This window comes from Pinus tabuliformis, chromosome J (assembly GCF_031772625.1).
Source record: "Pinus tabuliformis cultivar Carrire ecotype Pingquan chromosome J, CPIR1, whole genome shotgun sequence".
Taxonomy (NCBI): Eukaryota; Viridiplantae; Streptophyta; class Pinopsida; order Pinales; family Pinaceae; genus Pinus; species Pinus tabuliformis.
The window spans coordinates 495,739,499-495,759,477 of record NC_142295.1 but is presented as its reverse complement, the minus strand read 5'-3'; the positions used below and the strand labels follow the sequence as shown (position 1 = coordinate 495,759,477).

The 19,979-nt window shown below is 37.0% G+C and overlaps 1 protein-coding gene across 5 annotated transcripts in view; it reads right to left on the bottom strand.

The window, feature by feature from the left end:
- Nucleotides 1–10,185: 10,185 nt before the first annotated feature.
- LOC149227959 (eukaryotic translation initiation factor 5A-4-like) overlaps nt 10,186–19,979 on the bottom strand; it is a 66,805-nt gene continuing 57,011 nt past the window's right edge. For 2 of the 5 annotated variants that reach the window (XM_089378005.1, XM_089378008.1), the window contains exons 3-6: nt 11,633–11,755; nt 11,483–11,539; nt 11,302–11,376; nt 10,186–10,719 (exon numbers count right to left, since the gene is read on the bottom strand). In XM_089378005.1, coding sequence (XP_089234131.1) covers nt 10,618–10,719; nt 11,302–11,376; nt 11,483–11,539; nt 11,633–11,755 — 357 coding nt within the window. In that variant the 3' untranslated portion in view covers nt 10,186–10,617. Of the gene's footprint in view, nt 11,109–11,269; nt 11,377–11,482; nt 11,540–11,632; nt 11,756–19,979 lie in introns of all 5 variants that reach the window. The other 3 variants (XM_089378006.1, XM_089378007.1, XM_089378009.1) reach the window with 3 other exon arrangements.

The window sequence follows — 19,979 nt, the reverse complement described above, 5'->3', positions numbered from 1 at the left end:
TGACTGAGGCTGGACAAACGGAAGGGCACAGAGGCCAGGGGCGCGCTGGTGCAATCGGCGGATGCAGGCCAAGAGCACGCGCTCAGCAGTTTTCCACTAAAAATCCAACATGAAGCCTTTCTTTGAATAATTAACTATTCTTCAATTGGTAGTGTATTTGTAGTTAAATCTTTACATCTAATAAATTATTTTTCAAAGAAACAGTATAGGTCTATTTATTCTCAATTTCTATTTCATATTAAATTTCTCATGTTTGCTTATGTAATACAACAGTATGTTATTTTCCTTCACTTGACCATCTTCAGGAGTGAATGCATCTCTGAATCTAAATTCCTAAAAAAATTGTAGGTTTACACTATTACAGGGGTTTATATATATGTCCTAAAAACTTTGATGTAGGTTTACATTATTACAGATGTGTGTATGTGTGTGGGCGTGTGTGCGTGTGTGTATTCTCATCATATGGTACCTGAGTTTTTCCTCGTGAATGATTTCTCCTAAGTTTGAATATTGATGATCCTAAAATATTATTTAAACTACACTATTATAGTGTATAATTATTATTCACTAGGTTTTACACTATTTAGTTTTATTAAACTGACACAATTCTTATAACTATAATGCAAATAAAATGTTTGAGAACCTAATCAAACCAAAATCTATTCAAAAACATATCAATTGTTCTTTTTGTACATAATCACGGTCTAAATCTTGAAAAACATGCATTCATTATATATATTTCTAAGGAATAATTATTTTCACAAATCACTGAAGCTTTTTGTACTAAACAATTCAAATACGAATATATATACATGTCTATTATTATGCTATTGTACATATATAAAAGTGCCAATCTCCATACTATTTCACTTTCTTAAATATTATACAAATTCAAGGAGTTGACTTGAAATTGAGTCTGGAAATTAAAAATGGAGATATCCAGCTCATCCCAGCCTTAGACACTTTTTCACCAAAAGAGTCCCCATGAACACAGCTCTACGAGTTCTTTTATGTCACTATTTTTTTTTTTCATTTTCACAGTTCAACCCTGTGTGACTCCTACTCCAGCAAGAAAAACAAAATACATTACCCACCTACCAACTCAATTGGTAGTTGGTAACTACTTCCACCTCACCCAACATGTGACATGTAGTTACGAGCTCATTTATAAGCTCTACTTCCCAATCTCAAAAACAATGTCCTATCTTTAAGGGAGGTTATGGATCAATCATTTCCATAATCATAAATAATCTAATCATTTATAGTAGATGCCTAGAACTTAATGAATAGGGTAATCAATGTCCAATCATTATTTGCAGCGTTATCTCTTTTAGCTAGGTGTACCTTCAACATAATTTCCAGATTCTTTTAGTTTATTAATAGCATAACAATTACAAATTCACATTTAATATTTATCAATAATAAAATAATAATAAACTAGTTTCCAAATACGTTCTCAAAATAAAAGCAACATTCACACTTAACCATATACAAATCTACATTAAAAACTCCAAGTAGATATCACATAAGACAAAGAACACATAATTATTTGAACCCTTAGAGCAACATCAGTATCAAAAGTTTCAAAATCAGTATCTTCTCCTTAAATGTTAGGGGATTGGCATATCCTTCGAAAATTTGGCTATCAAAACTCTGATAGAACTTCATTCCCCTCACATCATCTTCTTACAAGAAACTATGATAAAGGAAACAAAGTGGCACATTGATTAAAATCCTTCTCCTTTCTTGGTCTTTGCATGTTTTGGAAGCTTGTTTATCACAAATGGAGGAAAAACATGTTTCTTTGCATTTGAGCTCAAGCTTCCTACTCATGCTCAGCGACTATTTTCCATTCCAAAGATGACTCCTTTGTTTCACATGTTTAATCTCCCTTGTTTCACCTCTGGGAAACTCATTGTGGGAGGAGACCTAAAATTTATGGGGAACTCTCAAATTTGGGTTCCAGTGGCCCACTTAGACATTGGCATTTTTTTGTGTGGAAAGCCTCAACTCTATATAACAAGTTGATGTTCTCCCTTCGAAACTAGTGCCCACTTGGCCAAACCATAAATCGGGTGAAGCCAAAATAGCGTAGAAGCTTTGATCATTTTCTTGTTCAAAACTTCTGAATTTGTTAATGGATCTCCTCATGTGGTGATTCTAATCACTAGCCTATCTTTTTGCACATTGACTCCTCTACTTCCAAGGCAATGGGGCCTTTCAACTAAACCCACATTGGCTTCAAAATCAGTGTCTTAGCGACAAAATCAAGGAAGCATGGTGCCCTCATAATCCCTCCTCCAAGGAATCCCCTCCCATCCAATTTCAAAAAAACCTAAAAGAGGGTAACGAGATTATATCCCTTCCAGCTAGAGAAAAGAAATAGCAGGACGAAAGGGTACTTTTTGAAATTAAATCAAATTACAGGATTTACTAGATTCATCCAACCACTCATCCTACTCTAAAGCATACAAGGAAAATCTAGAATCTCTAGAGGAAAAAAGAAGGAATCGTCTTTTGGAAAAGGAAAGAGAATAGAGATTAAAAAGCGAGGCCCTTTAAATACAAGCAAGAGATGATAATACTATTTTCCTTCATCGAATAAAACACCATAAGGCCATCAACACCATATAGGGAACTGAAAAGTTTGATGGCTCTAAAGCCTCCACATTTGTTGAAATTGTTGAGGAAGATGCAACCATTTTAAATATATCTACAAGAATGATAATAGAGCTAACATTAACAAAACCAACAAGATTTCTAGCCTCTTTCGAAGGTTCATTGAAGAGGAAGGAAACAAGGCTTTAATGGCTTAAGTCGCCAAAGTTGAGTTGGAAAATGTCCCACGCAACGTACAAAAGGAAAAAAACCCAAATCCTAATGGGCTTCCAATCGAATTCTCTATACCCTGCTTTGATTTTATTGGAGAGGATTTATTGGGGGTTATAGAATATTCCATAATTAATGGCAAAATCTTGGCCCCTTTGAACTCGAGCATCCCTGCCCTCATTCAAAAATCAGATAATCCTGACACTTTTGATCAATTCAAACCGATCTCTTTGCAATTCCATATATAAAATCATTACAAAATCCTTTGTTGTTCAACTTAAGCCAATTCTATCCAATCAAATTTCTTTTGAGCAATTCAGGTTTCTAGAAGACTAGAAAATGCATGAAGCTATTAGTCTAGTCCACCAACTAAAACAAATGTTGCTATCTATAAGGCCGACTTATCAAAAGCATTTCACAAAATAAATTGGCTCTATCTCAGATTACTTCTTCTCCATTTGGGCTTCTATCCCCCTTTCGTAGACTAGATATTCTATTGTATCAACGCCTCTTCTATAACCTTCTTGATAAACGGATTGGCCTCCCCATTCTTCAACCCAAAGAGTGGCCTTAGATAAGGATGCCCCCTCTCCCCCCCTGTTTCTATTGGTTGTAGCAGGCTTCAGCAAGGCTATTTTGGACCCCAAAAGGAGAAATTTTCTAAATATCAAAATTACAACACTCTTCTCTCACTCACCTGCTCTTTGTTGACTACATCCTCATCTTTTTAAGTGGAGATCCTAATAGCTATCATATCTTAAAAGACATTATGGGGCTCTTTTCTCAGGCAACAGGAATGCAAATAAACCAATAAAAATCCTCTCTTTGAAAATGCCTCGTCATTTGAAAAAAAAAAGAGGTTATCTCCAGAATTTTGATGAAATACCTAACTAACTTGAAGAGTCCTATGAAATATTTAGGTTTTTAGCTAAATCCCACCAGATATACAAAAGGGGATTGGAATTGGATTCTAACAAAAATAAACAACAGAATAAGATCTTGGTACAATAAATGGCTCTCCAAAGCTAGAATATTGGTCCTTTGTAAGGAAATAAGGCAATCCCGTATATTGGGCTTCCCTTTCTTAGATTCCCCTGGGCATTCTTCATAAGATAAAACAATTATCATTGTATTTTCACTGAGCAGGGAAGCATGAAAAAAGGTTTTTTGCATTAACTGCATGGAATTCCATTGCACTTCCAAAGGCCATGAGAGGTTGGGGGCTTAAAAACCTCACTTGGTTTTCAAAGGCACTAGCTGCAAAATGAGTTTGGAAGATGATCAAAGGAATAGATCTTTGGGCACATATGATGACTCAAGTATATTCTCCCCTTCACAACTATTGAATGGATCCAGTCACCCAAGAAACTGGTCAAAAATAGCTCCATCATTTGGAAAGTCGTTGTACACTCCTTCACTACTATCGAGAATGGACTCAGATGGAAAATAAGTAACAGGATAAACCTCCACCTTGGGAAGGATCCATGGGGTTGGCAATCAAAACTCCCATATCATTTCAACTCCTCTTATACGAAGACTAAATGAACAAGGTTATTTCTATTCATACCAGTGTTTTAAAAAACAATCGAGTCGACTGAGTCAGACCCATGCTTGAGTCGGCTCAGTACAATAATTGGGCCAAAGGTCAGTCTGTTACCGAACTGATCGATTCGGTAACAGACCGGTCGGCTCGACCAAGTCCGACATAAACCAGTCGAGCCAATCAAACCTGGTTAGCAGCGAAAAAAGGAGGGAAAGCGAACTCCAAATTAGGTTTTTTTTTTCTGTTTTAGGTTTTTGCATGTCCATCTAACCTCTCCCAAGCCTATAAAAGTTACCCAACCCCCTCACAACTATCTCATTGCATTTGTGTGAACATTTGTGAGGAGTTTTTGAAGAGTTGTGCAGTTAGTTTTTGAAGCAGCAAGGAGTCGTCTCTTGGGCAATCATTGGAGTAGCAGTGAGGAGCTTCTTAGGCAGTGATTGGAGTAGCATTGAGTAATTGGTTTGTTGGCGCAACATTGAGGCTAAAGCCTAGAGGTATTTTTTGTCACTTCTCAACTCTCCCTTTGCTTATGTTTTTTTCGCAAATCTGAAAATTGATAAAAGAAATTTTTGTAAAAGAAATGAACATTGAAGAGTCGTTTTTTTTTTCTTTTCATTTTTAGAATTATTTCCTTCCATTTCCAAGTACAAATATCATAAAATGACTCCAAGAATGAAAGATGTTGCTTGGGCATATGCGGAGATGACTGATAATCAAATGCATTGTAAATTTTGTCATAGAAAAATTAAGGGAGGTGGAGGGGGCATTCATAAGTTGAAACAACACTTGGTTGGTATTAGAGGCCAAATTGCTCCATGTGCAGCAACAACAAAACAAATTGGGGATATTAAGGAGTTGCTAAAAAGAATTGTGAAGTTTGAGGAAAAAAAGCTAGGCAAAAAGAAATAGAGGTTGAAATTGAAAAGAAGAGGGGTATAAAACATATGATGGTTGCCAACCCCAATTTTGATTATGAGGGCTCTTCATCTATCCCTTACATTGATGCATCCAACCCTTTTTGTTGTGTTCCTCCCTCTTTGAGGTCTATTCAAAAAAAGGGTAAGGGTAAAATTAAAGAGAAGGGTGATATCAAAAGATATTTCACTCTTCTCTCCCTCTGATAGAGCACATGGTCCTCAAGCTAATAGAGGCCAAATGCATCCCATATTATGAACCTATGTTTGATGCCATATATGTTGCTAGAAATGGCTCCAAAGGCCCTACTATGCATGAGTTAAGGGGGTCTCTTTTGCAAAAAGAGGTTTTGTCCATTGATGAATATTTGAAAGATTTCAAAAGCTCATGGGCAAAAACCAAATGCACCATCATGTCAGATGGATGGATTGATCAAAGGCACTGTACCACCATAAAATTTCTTATCTTTTACCCACAACGAACCATGTTTCTAAAATCAATTGATACATCTGATAGGGTGAAAGATGCACACTTGTTGTTTCAACTTTTGGATGAGGTTGTTAAAGAGGTGGGGGTGATTAATGTTCTTCAAATCATCACAGATAATGCCTCTAACTATGTTCTTGCTGGTAAAATGTTAGGAAAAACACAAAACCGTCTTTTGGACCCCATGTGTTGCACATTGCATGGACCTCATGCTTTGAGGATATTGGTGAAATAGATTAGCTCAAGAACATTGTAGAGCATGCCAGACGCATAACAAAATATATCTACAATCACTCTTGGATTTTGAACCTAATGAGGAAACACGTAGGCAGCAAGGATATTGTTAGGGCTACCATCACTAGATGTGCAACTCATTTTTTGACATTGCAATCTATGCTTTCCCAACATAGAAACTTGCAAAGGGTATCATTATAAAGCTTTGGAGGCAAAAGCTTTCACTGGGGAGTTTAGAGATGGATTGATTGACTACCTTGACCGCATGGTCCCTAAGGAGTGTGACCACTTGGAGATACATCGACAAATCACTTGTTTCAGCAAAGCCACAGATACGTTTGGCAATAACGTAGCAATGATTGCAAGGGAAACAGATGAGCCAAGTAAACAAACAATTTCAATTTTCAAATCCTTATTTTGTTAAATTGTTTATAATTTGAAAGTTGGATATAACTTGTTGAGCTAACTCATTACACAACTGTGTTTTTCACAGCACAATGGTGGGAGGCATTTGGTAGCCATTGTCCTCAATTGCAGAAGTTTGCAATCCGTATTTTGAGTCAAACTTGTAGTGCTTTTGGGTGTGAGCACAATTGGTCTATCTATGAAAGGATTCACACAAAGAAGAAAAACCGTTTGGAACAAAAACAATTAAATGATCTAGTCTATGTCCAATACAACCTTCGGCTAAGATGCAACCAATTGTTGAACAAAAGTCCTGATACAGATCTCATTGTGTTGGAAGATATTGATCCAACATCAGATTGGGTAGTGGAGAGTCATCCAACAGAGTTTGATTCTGATGAGGATATTGATTTTGATTTGGATTTATATACGAGGCTTTAGTTGAATATAATGTTCAGTGAAATGCAGATCCACTAGTACCAAGCCCAACCCCAAGTCCTCAAGTTGCAGACACTTCCTCTACTCAACCACGACGGAAGCGCATAGCTCATCTATCTCAACGTGCAATTGTTGTGCCTACTAGTGCTACTACTTCTACAGTGGCAGGTTGAGATCGTGATGAGGAGGAGCCATGGGTTTCCCCGTCTGACTTTGACTCAAAGTTTGAGCCAGATGATGTTGGCTTCTCTAGCAGTAGCCAGTAGTGACTAGTGATGTTTTACTTTTGTTGTAGAGGTCATTTAGAGCCTCCTTGGTTATGTGTTTTTGTTTTGATCGCTATATATTACATGTATTGGATAGTGCACTGGGTGCCATTTTGATATCAAGGATATATTCATGAGCCTACTTTGATCATATGTTGTCTTCTCTCTATTCTAATGCTTTGTGTTTGGAAACGTGAATGAAAATCTTTAAAATTATGTTTTTTAATAATAAAAAATATATTTAATGTATTTTTTACAAAGACAGAGTAATTGAAATCGACTAGGTCAAGTCAATGCAAAGTCAAAGAGGGAGTCGGAGTCGACCGAGACGGAGTCGGAGTCGGAGTCGACCGAGACGGAGTCGGAGTCGGAGTCGACCGAGACGGAGTCGGAGTCAAAGTCGACCGAGACGGAGTCGGAGTCAGAGTCGACCGAGACGGAGTCGGAGTCGGAGTCGACCCTCAACCGGTTCGGAGTCCGAGTCGGAGTTTACAACATTGATTTATACCAAGTATCCAGAAGGGTAGTACATGGTGGTCCACAATGTTGAAGCCCCCTTGAAGATTTAATCCTTGAAGCAGATTTGGCTTTGGAATGACTAGAATACACTAGCTCTCTTCAACACTCGTCGGTCTCTCTATCACATTCAGAAGATCTCCTTGTCTAGTCCACGCATCCCTTTGGGGAATATTCCCCAAAATATGGTTCTTTTTTTGGCACAACAAACAGGGACTCAAAACTGTCCATGGTGAGGAAAAAGGCTCTTGAAGCTCCACTGCCCTCATAAAACAAAATTGTTCATGTGGCTGCTCCTCAAGAACAAAGCCCCCACTTGGGATATTTTACAAAAAAGATCCTTCAATGGGCCTGGTAGATGTCCACTCCGTTTGGAGGAATTGGAATATATCCCTCACATGTTCATACATTACCCCTTCACAAAAGCAGTTTGGAGGGAAATAAAACACATAGAAGGAGATGACTACCACTGGAATGGGGATAGTATTAAACACTATTTATCATGGATTGCTGCAAAAGACAACGTACAATATAGAGGATTGCCTCTGATTGTAAATTGGGGCATCTGGCTCAAAAGAAATCATGCTATTTTTTAAAAGCAAGGCCAATCATACCTCAGAGTAGCCATTCACAGCCTAGCACTGCAAGATGCTATCCCTCTTTGCTCTCATACAAATGCTTCTCTATCTTCCCCTGAAGCTGTCATAAAAAAGGGCCTCCCGTGGGCATTTTTTTGATGGTGCAACACAAAACAATCCTTCAGTGGAGGGAGCGGTAGGCCTCATGCTCCTCTCTGATTCTCATTATTTTTATTTCTCATGCAATATTGGCATAGCCACTACGAATTATGACTAACTGTTTGCATTGAAACTCATACTTCAGATTGCCACTCTGCAACACATTCCTTCCCTTCGTATACATGGTGACTCAAAAGTGGTTATAGATTGGACGAATGGTACTGACAGGATGAGAAACCGTACTCGTCTTCCTATCTATCAAAATATACTTCACAGGTTATCAAAGTTCGTTCATATCTCATTTGAACACATTTACAGGTCCAGAAATCAAGAAGCCAACACTCGTTCAAAAGCAGGACTGGAAATAAACAACAGATCATGCAAAGTTACAGAAAACAAGGCCACCTCCTTGAACATATCGTCAACCCTTGGGAATGATTTAAACAATATGCAGCACACCACTTGTACTCTTTTTTACTTATATGCATATAAAAAAAAATTCTACAGTTCTTGGCAAGAGACAAATGAAAGCTAACATGAGGAATTTGTGTGTAAAAAGAACAGTTACTGTTACGTACTAGCAAAAGTCTTGCGCAAAGAGGCCACTGAATGATCCAGCATATGCTATATATTCTTATTTTGAGTATGAATAAAAATACAGCTTTTTTTCCTGGAATATATGTGGAATTTGCACTGTTTTTTCAGTTTATAAGTCCACAGTGATGAAATACATTAAGACATATTATCAAAGACAAGCATTAACAAGTTGAACATACTGTACTCATAACGTTTGGAAATTTCACCAAATTTGTCCTATGCCAAATTTCTGTACAGCACTGTCAACGCTGCTGAAACTTGCTACTATGGCATGCACTCCACAATAGAATGCTATAAAGATTTCAGAGTCAGCACTATTACCAGGGAACAAAACTTTCAAGTTCAACACTGCTTTTGTATTATGAACACTATAAAGAATTCAGAGCCTGCGCTCTTACCAGAGAACAAAACTTTCAACGCTGCCTTTGCATCATGAACTATATACATTGAATCTATTGTTATTTCACCCTTTTACCAATCTCCAAATTGTCAATTTGCTTATCTGAAGTCATCCGCTATAGCATTCTATAATTAGAGTATAATTAAACGACACAAGTACTGCTCAAAATCTTTCAAAACAGCGCATTCAGATGAAAACTAGAAATATGTGTAAAGCACTTAACATGCTCAGACTGATTTTATGATATTCAACATCACATCTACACTAATCCTCTGAACAAAGTGGACTAGGGAAACTTCCTTTCAATTATTAACTTTTATCAATCTAATCTATAGTCTTTTTACCAATCTCCAAATTGTCAATTCACTTAACTGAGGTAATCTGCTATAGCATTCTACAATTGGAGCAAAGGACATGAGTATTGCTCAAAATCTTTGGAAACAGCGCATTCAGATGAAAATTAGAAAGACATGCAAATTTCTCACACACCAACTGAATTTATAATAATCAACACTACATCTATCCCTAGTCCTCTGACCCAAAAGGACAAGTGGCCTGTTTGAAAATTGAAAAAGAATATGCTTGTGGCAAGTTTGACAGCATACTACAAACTAAGACTCTAGGATCATTGTGTCCTCAAATTTGATCCCTTGTTAAACATGGTGAACTACATTTAACTTCAAACATCTAAATTTGAAATAAAATTAAAACAGAAAACCACACATCATGAAGCAACAAAGCGTGTGTCTATCAGGGAAAAATGATTACAATGCCATGAAGCAAAACAGGGAATGTAGATGGCATCAACCAACAAAATGAGAAAATGCAAATTTATTATAAATATTCTATTATGGGTGTCAAGAACTAATCAAACAAGCAGTTCTTAAAGACAGACCTCTATACATATGCAACACATACTCGAAATGTGTGAGTAGCAATATAACGTTAACGTACAGTTCTTGGTTACCAAATATTCCTCTATGATATAATGAAGCCCATAGCTTCCTGTCTCTCTCTTGCATCAACTAGAAAGTCCAAAGTCGAACGATGAAAACACATTGTCATGAAGTGTTTATTAAGATAGCAAAAGGATCATAACCTGATAATATTGCTTTGAATATCGCCTACCCATTTCCTGTACAACTTGCATCTTCCAGATTAAAGTTTTGTTGCTTTCAAAAGAAAATCACTATATCATGAGAAAACAGTGAGTATAAAAACAATTTCCTTGCTAACATTCCCTCCAGATTATTTGGGTCCAATGTCTTTGAGAGCACATATCTGTTCCTCCCCCATAGCAGACATCACAGTCACAATCAAATCCTTTCCTTCTGCAAAACCATCCTTAATCTGAAAAAATAAATAACAAGCCCACTATCAGCATCTAATGCTATATGAAACCATACTAGCCATGTTCAGGAAAAAAATTAAAGTTAAAAATAAAAACAAAAAACTAGGACCAACAAAAACAATCAAAATCATCCATTCAGAAAGAAGGGATTAAAAAATACAAAAATTCAAGAAAAGCACATTAGAAAGTTAGAAACGGTATGCATATGTTCATGTCAGATTCTGCACATATGCCATCCTTGTTTTCCTCACTTCCTCCACCATCCTTCTGTGCATTTTAATCAGTTGGAAAAACCAAGGCAGATATGACGAGAATGATCATGATGTGTTGATGAACGGATCACGTTAAATTTTCACTTTTATCAGCTTTACGCATGTTGGTCAACCATCTACAATAGTAAAGAAGATGATTGTTTATCCAGCCGAGTTTAAAATGTGGACAAAGAAAGCAACATTTTTTTCTTCTGTGATGCTGCAAAAGTTTCCATACTACATATGAAATCACTGAACAATGGAAAAGAAAACTCAGTTGACAGGGGAAAAAGCTTACGGATAAAACTAACAAATCATCTTAGCAATCACCTGAGAAACAAGCTGCTCATCGGTTGGAAGGCGTAGGTCATCCTTGGTGTCTCCATTATCTGTAAGCAGGCTCACCTGTAACCCAGAACAAAATTAAAACAATTATCAAGAACCCAAACATAAATACAATCATTGCCTGTAAAACTCATTCAAATGCATGGTTTCTTAACAAATCACGTACAAATCCATCCTCTGAAATGTCAATGAGTTGGTAATCAGTGCGAACAACCTCTGGAACCTGTCAATTTAAATAATAATCGTAAGTTATTGTAAATTGATACAAATGCAGTTAAACTGATGCAACCAAGAAATGGTTGAACTATTTTCTTACATCACAGTTATGAGAAGAAGGAACAATATCTTCAAGCTTTTTTGCAGTAAATATATCAATGCCTACAAAATGGCATTTTGCATGGCCATGCTTTCCAGTCTTCGATGTTGAGACTTCAACCACCTAAGTATACCAAGCAATGCAATAATTAGAAAATAAACTGTTTCATATAGAGCACAGAGCTAAAAAGATTAATCATAAATTAAGAACATCAATATGCATTCATGTGTGTGTGCATTAGTAGCAGAATTCATCTGAATTGAACCCTTCTATACAGACCTCGATTCAGATGAATTTCTTCTAAATTGATTTGTAACATACAAAACTATATAGTGTTAGAAATACTGAGGGGGTGAATCAGTATTTCATGACTTTTAAACAATGTATAGATCTCAGAGCATTAACAATTCACATCACATCAAAAGTACAAAAGAATTATATGAACAATTTATTTATATTACAAAGGAAACTACAACTTCCAATTTAACAGCCACTACTGGAAGGAGCTACAACCCCTAGTTTACCAGCATCCACTGGAAGGAGGCGACAACCTCCTAAAAGAAGCTACAACTTCCTTGCCTAGCACCACCTGGTCACCCTTTAGAATAAAAGATAAAACAAAAACTATTGGGCTCCCATACCAAGGATAGGACCCAATACAACAATACTCGGTCCTCTTCAATAAATCACTATCAAGACACTTCCACAGCAACTATGTCATTGAACACTCACTGCTTGCATTCATTCACAATACTGCTCTCACTGTGACTCTTGTTCTTAAACTGCTTCCACGGGCACAAACCAATGTGCTACAGGTCTGCCCTATGACCTGCTTCTAGTTGTCTCAACCAAGGTTACTTGGGAGTGGGAGCGGAAGCAGGGAGCAGGAGTGGAAGCGGTAGTGGAGAGCAACATTTTCAAAAGCTCCCGGTTTGGGAGCGAATTTTTATATAATATATATTTTTATATATTTTGATGCATATATGTCAACAAAAGCATGTAGAATGATGAATTAGATATAAAAAAGCATAAAAATATGGATTGAACCATATAATATCAATCATCTAGAAGTTATAATCTTCATCAAACACGTCCACAAGTTAGTAGCATACAACATGTCGAGTCATGATTCAGCAATCTTAAAGTTTCAAGCTTTCAAAATTCGAAATATAACATTTATCATCATTGATCACAAGTTGTAACTTGTACTTGTAACCATTACCATTACCAAGTAACCAAACGATAACAAAGAATATCTAACATGAAATGAAATGTTTCAACTTTCAACTTTCACGAAGCATCATATTCATAATTCATTACCAATGAGTTATAAATGCCAACTTCAAACTTCAAACTTAAATTGTCATATATTGTTTACAAAATATACCATAATAAAGATGAAAGAGTCAATAGTTATAAAAAATACTAGAAACTAGAAAAGGCAAGTACATCTATTATCTATTGCTCGACCCTCTTGCCATGAGAAATTTCTAATTTCTTCTCTCGTGCTTTATTGAGAGTCTCCTCCTGCATAGTTGAACGACATTGGTGCTCCTGATTGAATACAAGTTCCATACCCTAATACCCTAGGTGCTCTTGATTATTGGGAGTCTCCCCCGCAGAGGGTTTGGTGCTTTTTATTAAATACAAGTTCCATACCCTAGTACATGACAAAATCCAATGGAAACATTGCAATCCCCCCAATCCTAAAATCTTGAAAAAAATGATAGATCTGCTGGATTTTTGAGTGAGATCTAAAATTCTACTTTTTGCATATGAAATCCAATGAGGTTGGAACCATAGTTTTAAAAACCGTTCCGGTCCAACCGGTTACCGGCCTAACCGGCCGGTTGGGAGGCTCACCGGTCAGAACCGGTGAAAAAACCCGGTTAGAAGCCCCATGTGCCCGGAAAATTGACCTAACCGGTAAAAACCGGCCGGTTTAGGTCAAAACCGGCCGGTTTATTGCTAACCGGCCGGTTTAGGTCAAAACCGGCCGGTTTATTGCTAACCGGCCGGTTTTGTCCTAAACCGGCCGGTTTATGGACAGCCCACTGAAACATGACAAAAAACGCAGTTGTTTAGTGGATTAGTGGTTTAGGGGTTATGATTTTCATGACTTTATCAATAGGAATGATACATGTTCTAGATACTTCATCTCTCAAACCTTACTACAATTTTCTAAGTTCTTAAAATATCACTGCAATTCGGGAAAATTGAAATACCATTGTAATTCAGACCTTTGTAATCCACTGAAATCTTCAGACCTTCTTTAGTATCATTATAGTTTCGGACCTCTATTAACCAAGGAAGATTTTGTACCTCTGCAATGTTATTAGGCCTACAATCTTCGGACTTCTATACGAAGTTACTGTGATTCTTGGGTTTCTGTAATACTCCGGACTTTGGATCTTTGTGATTCTTGGGTCTCTGAAATACACCAGACTTTGAACCTCTATGATTCTCGTGTCTCTGAAACACCTCAGACTTTGGACCTCTATGCAGACCTATTTTAATTTAGGGGCAGACTTTTTGTCTGTCATTTGGTTCTCTTCTTTTGTATAAGCTTCTTGCTAGTCTTGTTATACTTGATCTCCAAATGATCAAGCTACAGATGAAATAGTGATATTTCCAGCTACCAAGGATACAAACCATAGCTTTGATACCATGTTGGAAAATGGTTAGGGCAACATATTAAACCTAACATTTTCCTTAGATGAAATTTACTTGTGATATTAATATCTTCTTAGTGGTTTAGAGCCTCATTGCTTATGTATTTTGTCGATGATATGTATTGCACTCGGTGCCATTTTGATATATTCACCTTTACATGGTATATAAATGAGCAATCTTTGCATATTTTGTCTCTATTGGCTTGGAATCATGCTTTTAAATCTTAAAAATAGTTTTTTTCATTAAAAAATAATTATTTAATGTATTTTTCTAAAATCGGTTCGTTTAGACCAAACCAGTCCCGGTTAGACCGGTTCCGGTTGGTAAACCGGTTCATTAGGTGGACCGGTCCGATCACCGGTTCCGGTTTTAAAAACACTGGTTGGAACCACTCTCAAACATCCTAAGTCATTTCATGGTAATGTTAAAAATTTAAGTATAAGGATGACAATGAAAGATAAAGGAGAATGTCACATTTACTTTATGAATTTAACATTACCATGAATTGCATATCAACACTAGGGCCAAATTCTTGTTTCCAATCTTCAATAGCTCTCTCTATCACTACTAAATTGGCAGGGAGCAAAAAAAAATTAGGGACCGCGCTCCCGAAATTCACTCCTGCTGCGTCCCCCCCCCCACCCCCCCAAAGCGGGATTCGGGGGGAGGGGCGCGCTCCCCTGCAACCCTGGTCTCAACTTTGATCTTAGACAACATAGATTCATCACAATGTCACCTCCAACATCAAGATTGCTCCTTAATTGATATCTCCAATATGTATCCTACTGTAATGCTACCTTCCATTCGCATCATAGCTCCTCAAGCAGTCCAGCAAGTTGCCTCAAGGTAAGCCTCAAAACAGGCCTAAATGTGCCTGAGTAAGAACCTCAGATTCTGCCTCAAATCTCTATTTCAAAAACTCAGGTTAGATCAATAAACTGACTTCGATCTTAGACCACCTAAGCCAAAACCTTCACAAAAGAAAAATAACTAGAACTTTTCAACACTAAGTATAACCGATCCAGAATCCACGTCATATGAGTTGATAATCTCATGGCAAATTGCATAACATATGATGTGACTTTTTCTCCGTTCAAATATATGGCGTGACCTGTGGTGCAATGTAAACCTATAATCTACAATCTTAACTCTTACCACCCAGAAGATTTGACACAATAGCTCTTGGCTCGCTTAAATATAACATGGCTTAAATCCTTGGTTCAATACAATGTCAACTCTGCCAATACGTTATTCTTGGAATTATTTGCGCCACTTCAACACTCCACTCTAAGCAAAGAGGCAGAGGCCTTATCTGCTCGTTCTGTAACTCTCTTATTAATCTACCCAATGAGCTCTACAACAAGTCACCCTTTACTCTGCTATTACTTCAAGGCATGTGAGTGGTGCTTCTTTAATCTGGTAGGCAAGCGAGCTTAGACATAAGTTCCGTTTGCAACAATGGTCAAGTCTAACCAACCAAAATGCAGTCTATTCCCATAATCGGCTTCATCTACAATAAAATCGGCTTTTGTATACATAACTAACTCCTTCGTAGTTGCAATAGAAGACCCATAATCAAGTGATGTAAAATAACAAATTCAAATGCTTATTTATACACGCCCAAACGTATAATTTTTTTGGGGCCGACCAACAATTCAACATGTAGCCGAAATGTCTTATATTAATGATTGGGGTCGTCCTTCATAAGTAAGGGTTCCAGAACTCCATTGGCTGGTGGCTAATCCACCTTAGCATAGATTGGAACACATGGTTCCACAAAATCTTGTCAACACAGTGCCATAACAAACTTCTAATATATTTGATATGGTTGGTCATCATGACATTTACTTATTTCATTAAATAAAGTTATTGCAGGGTCACTCATAATCAAACCTCTTTGAAAAGCCTCCTTTGCCCAACAACAAAATCCAATATCAATAATATTTAACACACATGAACTGAGGACCTTTGGGGAGTTATATCTTTGGCATTTTCACAAATAAGTCTTTGGATAACTTGCATGAATATCGACAAGCAAATATAGGAGCATCTTAGGAATACTTCATCAATGGCCCATTCACCCTTTGACATCAATGACAACTTTCTTCCAACAATCCCCCCCTTTATCATTGATGTCAGTACTCATGCTCCACTTCTTGTCATGCCCCCCTTGTTTCCATGCTTCACTTCCTTTGTCTCCATGTTGCACTTCCTTTTCTCTCCCCCTTTGACATCAATGGCAAAGGGTGACTTACATTTGCAGGGTTGCTCCCCCTAACGATATTTCTTCTTCTTGCTTGACATGTTTTCTTCTCCAAACCCTAGTGGGTTTGCTTTCTTGCCTAATCTGCTTAGGAGTCCACTTCATGTCACATCTGCAATCTCATGCAATATGTCCAAAGTTATGGCATTTAAAGCATTTTGTGTTGTACCTGAATGATGGAGCAAATGTTGTGTACCTTTTGCTAGAGAATCCATTAGGGTTTCTGACTTGTCTACTTGTAAACATGCTTCTAGGGTTTTGATGATATCCTTTGTAATTAACCCTGCTATGAGCTTTGCAATCCCTAGCCTTGTGCCCAAAATTTGTACATGAATAACAATAACCAAGAAATATACTTGAGTACCTTGATGAGTTGGATTGCCATGATGATCTTCTGAAATTGTTCTACCTTGGAGGAGGTCCAATCTTCTATTACTCTTCTTGGTAAGGTGTCTTCTTGAAAACATTAGCATAACTTCTTGGATTGGCAACTTCATGCTTCTTATGGTTCTCACTTGGCCTTTTGAGGACAAAGATTTCACTTTCAAGTTTTTCTTCAAATTTCTCCTTTGGGGATTTGGTGCTTGCATCTTCTTTGCATGAAGGTTCACCTGGACTTGATTTGTTGTAGCTAACAATGTTATCTAGCCCTTGCAATTTTTTCAACTTTTTATTGAGCTTGTTGACTTCAACTCTTAATAATACAACTTATTCTTCACGCTTCTCACAATCTTATTCCTTCTTCTTTAGCTCACATTTAGTTACTTCCAATGTTCCACGGGGACGCGTCCCCCAGGGTCGGGTGCGCGCACCCCTCGCACCCCACGCACCCGGGACGGGGAGTCTCTTGGGGGTGCGTTTCCCCACGCACCCTTTTTGGGGAGTCTTGGGGAGACACAAGGGGGTGCGTTTCCCCAGTGTGGGAGTCTAGACTCCCCAAGACTCCCCAAAAAGGGTGCTTCTGGGCGTCCCCCTTCAGTGTGGGAGTCTAGACTCCCCAAAAAGGGTGCGCCTGGGCGTCCCCCTTTAAATTTGTCTAATAAGACTTAAAAATTAAAAATTCAAAAATCAAAACCATTAATTTTTTTTTAAACTAAAATTAAAACTAAATAACTAAAACTTAAAAGTCTAAAAAAAAATTAAATTTAAAATTAAATAACTAAAACTTAAAAGCCTAAACCTTAAAGTTAAAAGCTCATTTCATTTCAAATTTTCAACCCAAAGTCATTTCCATTTCACTCTTAACTATTTTTGAGTTTGAACTTTGAAACTTTGAGTTATATAGATTTAGTGTTCAAACTTTGAAAATATACTAGTATGTTTTGCTTTCAATTTAGATTCTAGAATGATGAATGATGAATTTAGTTTTTAAATCAATGTAGATTGTAGAATGATGAACCATTGAATGATGAATGATATCGATCAATGTATTTGAATATTTTATTATTGATTTTTATTTTTGCTTTTCGAATCTCATGGTATGTATGAATAATAATTAATTCAATAATGAGACTTGTCACTTGAGTATGTCATATGAATGATGTATGTATCAAAATGAATGATGAGGATGGATCAATGATTCAAATTTCAATTGTCTATTTAATATTTTTATGCTTTCATTATTGAACAGTGAACAATGAATATGAACTTGAATTATATATATATATATATATATATATATATATATATACCTCGACGACTCCCCGCACCCCCGAAATTTCCCTAAAATTTGAGGGTACTCCCACACGTCCCCCCTGTGCGTCTCCCCGCACCAGAGTCTTGGTGGAACATTGGTTACTTCTTCGATTCTTCTTGCTTCTTCAAGTTGGGTCTTCAAGTAGATAATTTCTTCTTTAAGTCTTCTTTCTTGTTGATCAAATTTTGCTTGTAGTAGCTTGTTCCCTCAATTTTTTTTCTTTTAGACACCCTGTCAAAATATCTTCTCTTTTATTTGCTTCTTCTGCGTCAGTTTGTAAGTGTTCAATTTCTTCTAGATCAAATATAAGCTCTCCTTTAAAATCTACTATGGTTTTCCCTTCATAGGTTTCTTTGTATGGATCTATCATACTTGATTAGCTTCCGTCAAACAAGATGAAGTGCAGCACAGTGATGAATAGTGCAGCATAGGTGATGGGTGCAGCATGATGATGAGGTGCAGCTCAGTGATGGATACAGCATGGTGATGGAATCACCTGAGTTCAGATCTGCTCCCTTATGTACTATCTCTCTCTCTGCTGAACTATTGAAGAACATAAGAAGAATTGATCAACGGTTTCCCCACATTGGGGTTTATCCCTGGCTGGCACCACATCTTCTGTCCTCTTGTCTTGGCTCGTTTTCTACGATTTATGTTTATGTTTTATCCGCATTTTACTATCATGCTAAATGTGATTGCTAATCTGGAATTGATATTGAGCTAATATGGAAAATTGAAGTAAATTTGCTCTCAGCAGAGGACATACCTTAACATTTTTCCATATTAATGGCATGCATACTTTATAACTTTTTCAGATTGGATTTTTCCAATACATTTTTTCCAAATTGTAGCAAATCCAAATTCGAATCAAAATTTGTACATGGTAACCATGTGTGTATACAGATGTACGTACGTACATAATAACCATAATCTGCAAGTAACATTTTTAGCAAAATATTGAGAAGGCCATATGCACCAAACATACAGAGAAGGAAATATTTAAATTACCAACTTGTTTACACCATCCAGATATTTTTTCAGTTAGAAATGATTCCCGGTTTCATTTAGAAAGATTTCCTACTAAACCCTTGGCAACAAGTGGGTGTTTCTAATAGAAATCTATGGGCCTCCAAAATAAGCATTAACGAAGATCTAGAAATGATGGTAAAATAAAACACACGACATCATAATCAACTTTTATCGATCAATTTCATGATGTATCTTGAACCGCAGAAAAAATGACAATACAGACACACAATTGGCCCTCTGACATGGACATAAATTTCCTGAACATGTTGAGAATCTGAGATACATTTTTACCTATTTCTTCTTAAGGGCTTAACCAATTCAGCTCAACCAGTCCTCACCAATGTTATTGGGTATTTTCCTTAGTTTCCATGCCAGCAGGTGCCTGGTTCTAGTTACCCTGGGTTAAATGCACTAGTTTACATCACAGGGTTCGTGTTTGTGCTCGTGTTCGAGTTCAGCGACTTTGAAATTCGAATAAATTTTGACACTCGAAATTTTGGTGATAAAGTTTGGCATAAAATTCGACATATAGAAACTATACATATAATAAAATTCAATTAAAGTTTAAGCAGGCTGAAAAACACATACATAAACAACTGTTACAGCCTTTGCTTATGAAAAATAGTAAAAATGAATAAGCTGTAATTAAGTTGATAGGCAAACTAAAAGAAAACCAGTTTGTCTGC